We start from the raw sequence: 12,500 nt of genomic DNA, 5'->3' as shown, positions 1-12,500 counted from the left end.
TCTCTCTTACCTGTTTGTCGGAGAGTGTGTAGACGTGCTGCATGTCCGGGGAGAAGAGCAGGTCTCGGAGGATGGGGCCGTCACTCACCACCACGTTCTCATAGAGCAGAGCTGGACGCGTGGGACTCGCCGAATTCACCAGGATCTAGACAGAGAGACCGAGACAACATGTGAGATGACTGCATTCCGTTGCCTGGCAAAAGAAGTGAAAAGGCGCCAGCGGCCAACAAACCTCAGATAAACCTCAAGGCCTGACGGAGGGAAAAGACAAGTGGCTCCAACTATCGGCCGAAATTTGGGAAAACGGCGCTGCCGGACGAAGCTCGCTGTGACTGTTCCGTAGCCAAGCGGCGACGAAGAGGTTTGTGGTTCCCAAACAAAAATAATCTGCTCATCGGTTTAATGGCACAACGCCGATCCCATTGCTCCAGTCCAATGGTGTTGTTACTCATGGACCAATCGCATGGCTCTTAAATCCTCACTCCGTTGTGACGCTGCAACGCTACTGAAGGCTTTTCAGCTTTTTTCTTGTGGTCCCGCAATTATTCACAGTTCACAAAGTAGATAACCGTTGTCAAATAACTTCTTAATGCAAGAAATACAAAGAGTGGCACTTCTCTATCCAGACTGTTACACACTAAAAATGAAGGTGATGGATTTAGATAACGTCTGTTTCTTTGTCTGTTTCTGTCTGTGTGCGTGTGTAGGTGTGTGTGTGTGTGTAGGTGTGTGTGTGTGTGTAGGTGTGTGCGTGTGTGTAGGTGTGTTTCCGTCTGTGTGTGTTTCCGTCTGTGTGTAGGTGTGCGTGTGTAGGTGTGCGTGTGTAGGTGTGCGTGTGTAGGTGTGCGTGTGTAGGTGTGCGTGTGTAGGTGTGCGTGTGTAGGTGTGCGTGTGTAGGTGTGCGTGTGTAGGTGTGCGTGTGTGTGTGTGTGCGCGCGTGTGCTTGTGTGTAGGTGTGTGTGTAGGTGTGTGTGTGTAGGTGTGTGTGTGTATATGTGCAGGTGTGTGCGTATGTGTGTAGGTGTGTGGTGTTTCCGTCTGTCTGTGTGTAGGTGTGTGTGTGTGTAGGTGTGTGTGTAGGTGTGTGTGTGTATGTAGGTGTGTAGGTATGTAGGTGTGTAGGTATGTAGGTGTGTGTAGGTGTGTGTGTATGTAGGTGTGTGTAGGTGTGTGTGTGTGTGTGTAGGTGTGTAGGTGTGTATGTGTTTCCATCTGTCGGCGTGTCGGTGTTTGGTTTGTAGGTGTGTTTCCGACTGTCTGTGTGTAGGTGTGGGTGTGGAGGTGTGTAGGTGTGTGTGTGTAGGTGTGTAGGTGTGTGTGTAGGTGTGTGTATAGGTGTGTGTGTAGGTGTGTAGGTGTGGGTGTGTTTCCATCTGTTGGCGTGTCGGTGTTTGATTTGTAGGTGTGTTTCCGTATGTCTGTGTGTAGGTGTGTGTGTGTAGGTGTGTGTATAGGTGTGTGTGTAGGTGTGTGTATAGGTGTGTGTATAGGTGTGTGTATAGGTGTGTGTGTGTAGGTGTGTGTGTAGGTGTGTGTAGGTGTGTGTAGGTGTGTTCCCATCTGTCGGCGTGTCGGTGTTTGGTTTGTAGGTGTGTTTCCGTCTGTCTGTGTGTAGGTGTGTGTGTGTAGGTGTGTGTATAGGTGTGTGTGTAGGTGTGTGTATAGGTGTGTGTATAGGTGTGTGTGTAGGTGTGTGTGTAGGTGTGTGTGTAGGTGTGTGTGTAGGTGTGTGTGTAGGTGTGTGTAGGTGTGTGTAGGTGTGTGTAGGTGTGTGTAGGTGTGTGTAGGTGTGTGGGTGTGTTCCCATCTGTCGGCGTGTCGGTGTTTGGTTTGTAGGTGTGTTTCCGTCTTTCTGTGCGTGCCTGTGCGTGCCTGTGCGTGCCTGTGCGTGCCTGTGCGTGCCTGTGCGTGCCTGTGCGTGCCTGTGCGTGCCTGTGCGTGCCTGTGCGTGCCTGTGCGTGCGCTCTGCAATCTCATCTGGGAGACAGGAGGCAGCAGCCACATTTTCAGAGAAACTGTGAGAGAGAGCGAGGCTGGCAGCTCACACAGCCTTGATAAAGCAATGGGCACCCAAAGAAATATGAACCTTATTAAGGGGATAAAGGAACAATGAACAAAGGATACATTTCATTTAGTTTGCGGTCGCATCTCATCTCACACATAAATGAAGTTGAACACATCCACACACCCACACATCCACACACCCACCCAGCTGGACCTCGGTATAACAAAGGTGTGTGCACACAGGAGACAACAAACACAGCACATCGACACAAACCGTAGCATACACACACACACTTTTGTTGTTTACTTTTTTGTATTACACACACACACACACACACACACAAAGGGAGAGAATGAAGACAGAGTGCTGCGAGGAGCAGTGGGGAAATTGTTTGTTTTCTCGCTATCTGCTCACAGCGTGAAGGTCGGAGACGGGTCATCTTTCTCTGCCTCTCTCATTCTATCATTCTCTCCACCCCGCTCTCTCTCTGACTCAGACACACACACACATTTTCAGCATCTGCCTCGTCCATCTCTCCCTCGGCTCTCAGTGACACCACTCCAATATACTGGCTAATTATAAAGCTAGAGCTAACCACAGGCACCTCTCTCTACCCAGAGAGATTGGAGATTCACAAAGAGACCAAATACAGAGGCTAAAGTGTGTGTGCGTGTGCGTGTGCGTGTGTGTGCATATCTGTGTCTCCAAATCTTGGAAAAGAATATAGACCAGGGCGAAAACCATCAAAGCACGACTTAATTTACATTTCCCCAACTGGCAACTGCTCTGGAGCAAGCCAGACAACCAGCCAGTCAGCCAGTCAACCAGCCAGTCAACCAGCCAGGCAACCAGCGAGCCAGCCAGACAGACAACCAGCCAGACTGTCAGACAGCCAGACAACCAGCCAGACAACCAGGCAACCAGCCAGCCAGACAACCAGGCAACCAGCCAGCCAGCCAGACAGTCAGCCAGTCAGCCAGCCTGTCAGACAGCCAGCCTGTCAGCCTGTCAGCCAGCCAGCCAGCCAGCCTGTCAGACAGCCAGCCTGTCAGTCAGCCAGCCTGTCAGACAGCCAGCCAGCCAGCCAGCCAGCCTGTCAGCCAGCCAGCCTGTCAGACAGCCAGCCTGTCAGACAGCCAGCCTGTCAGACAGCCAGCCTGTCAGACAGCCAGCCTGTCAGACAGCCAGCCTGTCAGACAGCCAGCCTGTCAGACAGCCAGCCTGTCAGACAGCCAGCCTGTCAGACAGCCAGATTGTACTTCCTATAGTTGATATTACACTCAGTACTGCACAGACATTACACCATCACCCTCTACTACTAGGTGGGAAGGTTCAGGTGACTGGGGTTTGGGGTTCGGCATCTCCGGTCGTGGAGGGCCTCCACAGAGTGTGCAACACTGGGCTGGAACAAAAGTCTGCAGGTCTTAGAAACAGCTGTGCAGGAACGTCGCTGTACAACCTTGTGTCCTGAGAAGTGACATTGAATTGAGCGCGGCGGACCCGGTTACCAGACCCGGTTCAAATATTATCAACATCAAATAATTCCCCCGTTTGTTGTGGAGTACAATGGAGTACAATTACGTCATGTCCTTAATAGATTGACGGATCGGTGAGTGGCTTCAGGATCAGGATACTGTCAACAAGAGATGGTCTCCGCCAGCTGTTGCCCGAGTACGGCCCCGTCACACCGAATCCCTGCTCTTCAAAATCAATCCACTCAACGACAGCAATACGAGTGAAGGAAGGAGGGATAGAACGAGAGGGAGGAAGGGAGCGAGGGAGGGGAAAGGGGGAGTTTGGAAACATAAAGCAACGTTTGGCTAATTGAATCAAACCAAGCTATTCTCCGGATCAGACACAGAGGGAATCTAATCATAGCCGTGGTGAGGGGAGAGACACGTTTAGCGCGGATGATAGGTTTTTACCAGGGCAGGGCGGCGATCGATACAACGAGGAGACAGTCGATAACTATCGCTATGGTTTTTCCAGTGTGTCTTTTCCTTTCTAGTTGTGTCTGTTGGTTTCAGTAAAATAGTTAAAGGCATACATACGTATACATACACACATACACACGTATACACACGTATACACACACACAGACACGTATACACACACACACACACACACACACACACACGCTGAAAGTTTAGAGGGACGGCCAGGTCTTGGTAGATTTGCAGTGGTCTGATACTCCTTCCATTTCAATATTATCGCTTGCACAGTGCTCCTTGGGATGTTTAAAGCTTGGGAAATCTTTTTGTATCCAAATCAGGCTTTAAACTTCTTCACAACAGTATCTCGGACCTGCCTGGTGTGTTCCTTGTTCTTCATGATGCTCTCTGCGCTTTTAACGGACCTCAGACTATCACAGTGCAGGTGCATTTATACGGAGACTTGATTACACACAGGTGGATTGTATTTATCATCATTAGTCATTTAGGTCAACATTGGATCATTCAGAGATCCTCACTGAACTTCTGGAGAGAGTTTGCTGCACTGAAAGTAAAGGGGCTGAATAATTTTGCACGCCCAATTTTTCAGTTCTTGATTTGCTAAAAAAGTTTGAAATATCCAATAAATGTCGTTCCACTTCATGATTGTGCCCCACTTGTTGTTGATTCTTCACAAAAAAATACAGTTTTATATCTTTATGTTTGAAGCCTGAAATGTGGCAAAAGGTCGCAAAGTTCAAGGGGGCCGAATACTTTTGCAAGGCACTGTACATACATACATACATACATACATACATACATACATACATACATACATACATACAGTGGGGGAAATTATTTCGTCAGCCACCAATTGTGCAAGTTCTCCCACTTAAAAAGATGAGAGGCCTGTAATTTTCATCATAGGTACACTGGTGTCCTTTGACAGCTCTTTGGTCTTGGCCATAGTGGAGTTGAGTGTGACTGTTTGAGGTTGTGGACAGGTGTCTTTTATACTGATAACAAGTTCAAACAGGTGTCATGAATACAGGTAACGAGTGGAGGACAGAGGAGCCTCTTAAAGAAGAAGTTACAGGTCTGTGAGAGCCAGAAATCTTGCTTGTTTGTAGGTGACTAGATACTTATTTTCCACCATAATTTGCAAATAAATTCATTAAAAATCCTACAATGTGATTTTCTGGATTTCTTTTCTCATTTTGTCTGTCATAGTTGAAGTGTACCTATGATGAAAATTACAGGCCTCTCTCATCTTATTCAGTGGGAGAACTTGCACAATTGGTGGCTGACTAAATACTTTTTTGCCCCACTGTGTGTGTGTGTGTGTGTGTGTCTGTGTCTGTGTGTGTGTGTGTGTGTGCGCGCGCGCGCGGGTGTAGGCGGCGCTAAAGATCACAATGCAATGGACAGGGCGACAATGGTTTTGATTGACATAATTTAATGGTGAATGGGGGGTAGAGCAGGGTAGCGCGAGAGAGCGAGAGCGACAGATGGGGGCAGAGCGAGAGCGACAGATGGGGGCAGAGCGAGAGCGACAGAGGGGGACAGAGCAGAGAGCGACAGAGGGGGGCAGAGCGAGAGCGACAGAGGGGGCAGAGCGAGAGCGACAGCAGGGGGCAGAGCGACAGAGGGGGCAGAGCGACAGAGGGGGCAGAGCGACAGAGGGGGCAGAGCGACAGAGGGGGGCAGAGCGACAGAGGGGGGCAGAGCGACAGAGGGGGGCAGAGCGACAGAGGGGGGTAGAGCGACAGAGGGGGGTAGAGCGACAGAGGGGGGTAGAGCGACAGAGGGGGGTAGAGCGAGAGAGAGAAAATCAGGAGAGGCAGAGAGAGTGATGCAAAGAGATGAGCATGCCACTAGTTGGTCCGAGGAACAATGTCACTGGGTATCGACAAAGATACAGCCATCGTTTTGGGCATGACTCGAAAGGACAAGCAAAAACAAATATCCCCTATTGATTCCATTGGCTCTCTGTCTAGACAGTGTAGAAGACACTTATCCGAGGTGTCTGAACATCAATCCCAAATACACGTCTCCCATCCTCACCCTCATCGGTGTGTCCTTTCAAACACACCAGGTAGGAGTAGATAAACAGAGTGGCGTACGCCACATAATATAAGCGCATTTGGTGACCACCTGGGGGGTACGTCTCAATAGTCTAGAGTGGCTTCCCTTTCTCGCCAACTCTTTTCCCCCCCTCGGATTCAAGCTTCCCGAAACCTTGAACTGTGAAGTTAATCTTCAAGTGAGCCCTTGGCCATTAAGTCTTAAAACATATTTTTTTTTGGAGTATCAAATAGAACGCAGGTATTCTTTCTGCCTTTTTCTTTTTTTTTAAATCCGGCAACTGGGAAATAATGGATGTGACAGATTCTGGTGCGAGTCTATAAGTGGATGACTCACCCATTGTAACTTCACCCAGAGAAATTGACTGCACAGTGCGGTAGCTTGCCAAGCATAAGACCAACTAATAGCGACACCAAGGGCATGCATCCCAAGTCGCACCCTAGTTCCCATGTCGTGCACTACTTTTGACCAGGGCAATGGTGCCCTATTTGGGGACTAGGGTGCCATTGGGCATGTACAGTAGGGCCAGCTTTCCCTGCACTCAGGTGACAGGTTACTTTATATTTAAAACACACCGTCTAGCTACAGCTCCACGGGGCTGCTCCCACACGCCACTGAGACATCTGCTACTTGTGCTATGACATGACCGTGTCTGTGCGTGTCCTCAGTCCTTCAAATCAAACTTTATTCGTCACATGCGCCGAATACAACAGGTAGTGAAAAGCTTTCTTAACCAACTATGCGGTTCAGGGAGAAAGTGCCAAGAAAGTATTTACTAAAAGAAAGTTTAAAAAAAGAAAGAAAATACAAGAAAAAAAAAAAGAAAAAAAGGGGAATAATTAAGGGTCAATAATAAAATAACAGTAACGAGGCTAAATACAGGGGGTACCGGTACAGAGTCAATGTGAGGGGGCACCGGTTAGTCAAGGTAACTGAGGTAATATGTACATGTAGGTAAAAAGTGACTATGCATAGATAATAACAGAGAGTAGCAGCAGTGTAAAATGTGTGTGTGTGGGGGGGGGACAATGCAAATAGTCCCGGGGCCATTTGATTATCCGTTCAGTAGTCTTCTGGCTTGGGGGTAGAAGCTGTTAAGACGCCTTTTGGACCCAGACTTGGAGCTCTGGTAGTGCGGGCCTTGCTATGGGGCTGCTGACAGGACAGTCTGGCTCTCTTCAGGTGGAGCTGCATGGCATCCAAAACAACTTTGATGTTACAAAGGGAGGTGGAGTAAAGAGTGACATTCCACCATATGTGAGGAGGCTTGTGAAACACACACACACACACACACACACACACACACCTCTCGCCCACCCGCCACAAACGTTCAGATCCCTTCTCCTATAGTCTTCTGACTGGATCAGACTCTTCACATAACTAGGTCTGCTATGCATAATGGAAACTCTGGCACATTCCACCCTTTGATGTTAGAGGGGGGAGTGGGGGAGGGCTCCCCACGTTGAAGCGGAGATTTGACGCGACCCACTTTGAATGGAACAATGGAGACTGAGTGGGGAGAGGAAAGAAGGAATGGAGAGGTGGTGGAGGGAGTGAATGGAAGACTGCTGGCAGTACTAGTCCCCTGTACAAGAGGGGAGAGGTTGACTGACGGCGGACGTGTGTCCTCGAACGGAGACAAGGAAAGGGGGTGTGGAAAGGAGGCCATCGCAGAGCATTGGGACACAGCCCATAATGAAAGGGAGATGCGCATTTAGGAACTTAACTGTGAACAGGCGGCACAGGCAAGGGAAGGGAGGGAAGGTGTGGGGGGGGATACAAATTAAACTTTCGTCTCTCTCATCTAGTCTGTTTATCTCCCATCACTCACTCTTTACCTTTCCCTAAGTGATGAAGTCAAAAAGATAGTTTAATTCCTAGCATCCAGTCTCACTCAGGGGTTTGGTAGAACCGCAGCATAGCGAGGACACAGTAAACACATCACTCACTTAGGTGGCAGAACACTGTGTAGCCATAGCAGCCATAATAAAAGTGTGTGTGTGTGTGTGTGTGTGTGTGTGTGTGTGTGTGTGTGTGTGTGTGTGTGTGTTAGAACTAAGCAAGACAGCAGAGAGAGAGTAGAGACCAAAAATGTTATTTTAACCTTTACAGATATTGTCCTAAGCTAAAAGGTCAATGGAACTGCACAATTGTCTATTTAATAGACCTATAGTGCTAGCGTGGAGGCACTTAGGCTAGAGAGTGCACCCTGAACAGTCACACAGACTCACGCGCCACACATTGAGAGACGCTGGTACATATGTGGTAAAGCACTCTGCGGTAATTTCTGCCTTCAGGTTCAAATGAATGTTATGTTACTAGGGAATTCTGGCCTGAGAAGATTGAAGTTGCATTTATTGGCCGAAATGAGTATTTTTGCAGTCTCGTCCACTCTTTCCCATCTCGCGCTCTTCTTTTCCCTCTCCCTCCATCTCAACGCAGCTCCCTCTCTCTTTGTCAGGGTAAGATCTAGGCTCTTCTCTGCATATAATGGCTTGAAGGCAAGAGCAGATGCAGTATTACGGATGAGCAACCTCTATTTTCATGCTTTTCAAAATATTAGGTAGCAGTAGGAAGGCAGGAGGCATAGTGTTAGAGCGAGCAACCGAAAGGTTGCTATTTTGAATCTTTGAGCCGTCTAGGGAAAATAAAATCTGTCAATCTGCCCTTAAGCAAGACACTTGACCCTAAGCTACAGCACTGTCTTGCTAGCACAGACTGGAATATGTTCCGGGATTCTTCAGATGGCATTGAGGAGTACACCACATCAAGCTACTGGCTTCATCAATAAAAGTGCATCGATGACATCATCCACATAGTGACCGTATGTACATACCCCAACCAGGAGCCATGGATTTACAAGCAACATCTACGCTCAGCTAAAGGCTAGAGCTACCACTTTCAAGGAGTGCGACTCTAACCCAGAAGCTTATAAGAAATCCCGCTACGCCCTCCGACGAACCATCAAACAGGCAAAGCGTCAATACAGGACTAAGATTGAACGCTTCTATGCACGCTTCGAGGCAAGCAAGACTGAAGCATGCGTGAGAGCACCAGCTGTTTAGACGACAGTGTGATCAAGCTCTCCATAGCCGATGTGAGGAAGACCTTTAAAACAAGTCAACAATCACAAGGCCGCAGGGTTAGATGGATTACCAGGACGTGTGCTGCGAGCATGCACTGACCAACTGGCAAGTGTCTTCACTGACATTTTCAATCTCTCCCTGTCTGAGTCTGTAATACCAACATGTTTCAAGCAGACCACCATAGTCCCTGTGCCCAAGAACACCAATGTAAACTGCCAAAATGACTACCAACCCGTAGCACTCACGTATGCAGCCACGAAGTGCATTGAAAGGCTGGTTATGGCTCACATCAACACCGTTATCCCAGAAACCCTAGACCCACTCCAATTTGCATACCGCCCCAACAGATCCACAGAAGACGCAATCTCGATTGCACTCCACACTGCTCTTTCCCACCTGGACAAGAGGAACCCGCTGATCCTCAACACGGGGATCCATCAGGGGTGCGTGCTCTGCTCCCTCCCGTACTCCCTGTTGACCCATGACTGCATTGCCAAGCACAACTCCGACACCATTGTTAAGTTTGCTGACGACACAACAGTGATCCCCGACAATGATGAGACAGCCGGTAGGGAAGAGGTCAGAGACCATGATGTGCGGTGACAGGATGACAAATCAAAGCAAATATTATTTGTCACATACGGCAAATACAACAGGTGTAGTAGACATCACAGTGAAACGCTTACTTACAAGTCCTTAACCAACAATGCAGTTAAGAAAAAAAACTAAAAAATAACGATAAAAAAAGAGGAATTAGACGAACAAATAATTAAAGAGCAGCAGTAAATAACAATAGTGGGACTATATACCGTGTGTACCGGTACAGAGTCAATATGCAAGGGCACTGGTTAGTCGAGGTAATTGATAAGTAATATGTACACTACCGTTCAAAAAAGTACATTTTTTGTCCATTAAAATAACATCAAATTGATCAGAAATACAGTGTAGACATTGTTAATGTTGTAAATGACTATTGTAGCTGGAAGTTGCTGTGGAATATCTACATAGGCGTATTATCTACAGAGGCCCATTATCGGCAACCATCACTGCTGTGTTCCAATGGCACATTGAGTTAGCAAAGCCAAGTTTATCATTTTAAAAGGCTAATTGATCATTAGAAAACCCTTTAGCAATTATGTTAGCACAGCTGAAAACTATTGTGCTGATTAAAGATGCAACAAAACACACCTTCTTTAGACGAGTCGAGTATCTAGAGCATCAGTATTTGTGGGTTTCATTACAGGCTCAAAATGGCCAGAAATAAAAGTACTTTCTTCTGAAACTGGTCAGTCTATTCTTGTTCTGAGAAATGAAGGCTATTCCATGTGAAATTGCCAAGAAACTGAAGATCTCATACAACGCTGGGTGCCATTACCTTCACAGGACAGTGCAAACTGGCTCTAACCAGAATAGAAAGAGGAGTGGATGGCCCCGGTGCACAACTGAGCAAGAGGACAAGTACATTAGAGTGTCTAGTTTGAGAAAACAGACGCCTCACCAAGTCCTCAACTGGCAGCTTCATTAAATAGTACCCGCAAAACACCAGTCTCAATGTCAATAGTGAAGAAGCGACTCCGGATTCTGCGCCCGCACATCGACTCTGTACTCTGTTATTGTTGCTCTTTATTATTTGTTATTTTTCATTTTGATTTATTCATTGTTTACTTCAGTTTATTTCAGTAAATACTTGAACACTTATTTTTTCCTTAAAACTGCATTGTTGGTTAAGGGCTTGTAAGTACGCATTTCACTGTATTCAGTGAAAGTGACAAATAAAATGTGATTTGATTTTTAATAATGCTGGTCCCATGCTGTGACCCCACTCCTCGAGGGTGTCTCAGGGGGAGTGGGATATGCAAAAAACAACATTATTACACCACACGTGTTCATATGTGAAGCATAAGCTACTGGACCTTTGATATCATTACTTATTCCAGCATATAGATTGGACATTTAAAACCAGTGTTGAAATTCTGCTATAAAAAAAACAGGAAGCAGCAACAGTACCATTTTTAGGAAAATAATATGCAACAATTTTTCACCAGAATGGGTAAAAACTACTGAATGAGACGAAAAAAAGTTGCATATTTTTTATTTGGATGGTATTAGCGAAATCGTGAAAATGATACCAGTGTACTCGATCTGCCCATTCTACACGATGCTGCTAGTCTGTCTGTGTTACACCGAGCTGACTGATGAAGTTGTTGAGCCATCACAGAGAGAGAGACAGAGAGAGAGAGAGACACACACACGAGAGAGACACAGAGACACAGAGAGAGACAGACAGAGAGAGAGACAGAGAGAGAGAGAGAGAGAGAGAGAGAGAGAGACACACACACACAGAGAGAGGAGAGAGAGACACAGAGAGAAAGACACAGAGACACAGAGAGAAAGAGAGCGAGAGACACAGAGAGAAAGAGAGCGAGAGACACAGAGAGAAAGAGAGCGAGAGACACAGAGAGAGAGAGCGAGAGACACAGAGAGAGAGAGAGAGCGAGAGACACAGAGAGAGATAGAGCGAGAGACACAGAGAGAGAGAGAGCGAGAGACACAGAGAGAGAGAGAGCGAGAGACACAGAGAGAGAGAGAGCGAGAGACACAGAGAGCGAGAGACACAGAGAGAGAGAGCAAGAGACACAGAGAGAGAGAGCGAGAGACACAGAGAGAGAGAGCGAGAGACACAGAGAGAGAGACACAGAGACAGAGAGAGCGAGAGACACAGAGAGAGAGAGAGAGCGAGACACACAGAGAGAGCGAGAGACAGACAGACAGAGAGAGCGAGAGACACAGACAGAGAGAGCGAGAGACACAGACAGAGAGAGCGAGAGACACAGACAGAGAGAGCGAGAGACACAGACAGAGAGAGCGAGAGACACAGACAGAGAGAGCGAGAGACACAGACAGAGAGAGCGAGAGACACAGACAGAGAGAGCGAGAGACACAGACAGAGAGCGCGAGAGACACAGACAGAGAGCGCGAGAGACACAGACAGAGAGCGCGAGAGACACAGACAGAGAGCGCGAGAGACACAGACAGAGAGCGCGAGAGACACAGAGAGAGCGCGAGAGACACAGAGAGAGCGCGAGAGACACAGAGAGAGCGCGAGAGACACAGAGAGAGAGCGAGAGACACAGAGAGAGAGCGAGAGACACAGAGAGAGAGCGAGAGACACAGAGAGAGAGCGAGAGACACAGAGAGAGAGCGAGACACACAGAGAGAGAGCGAGAGACACAGAGAGAGCGAGAGACACAGAGAGAGAGCGCGAGACACAGAGAGAGAGCGCGAGACACAGAGAGAGAGCGCGAGACACAGAGAGAGAGCGCGAGACACAGAGAGAGAGCGCGAGAGACAGAGAGAGAGCGCGCGAGACACAGAGAGAGAGCGCGAGACACA

General features: G+C 47.8%; 1 protein-coding gene across 1 annotated transcript in view; it reads right to left on the bottom strand.

The window, feature by feature from the left end:
- LOC135539624 (plexin-A1-like) overlaps window positions 1-12,500 on the bottom strand; it is a 284,575-nt gene that overhangs the window by 171,348 nt on the left and 100,727 nt on the right. The window contains 1 exon segment of the mRNA XM_064965616.1: window positions 11-145. Coding sequence (XP_064821688.1) covers window positions 11-145 — 135 coding nt within the window.

The sequence above is a fragment of the Oncorhynchus masou genome, chromosome 5 (genome assembly GCF_036934945.1).
Source record: "Oncorhynchus masou masou isolate Uvic2021 chromosome 5, UVic_Omas_1.1, whole genome shotgun sequence".
Classification (NCBI taxonomy): domain Eukaryota; kingdom Metazoa; phylum Chordata; class Actinopteri; order Salmoniformes; family Salmonidae; genus Oncorhynchus; species Oncorhynchus masou.
This window is presented reverse-complemented; position numbering and strand designations above follow the sequence as displayed.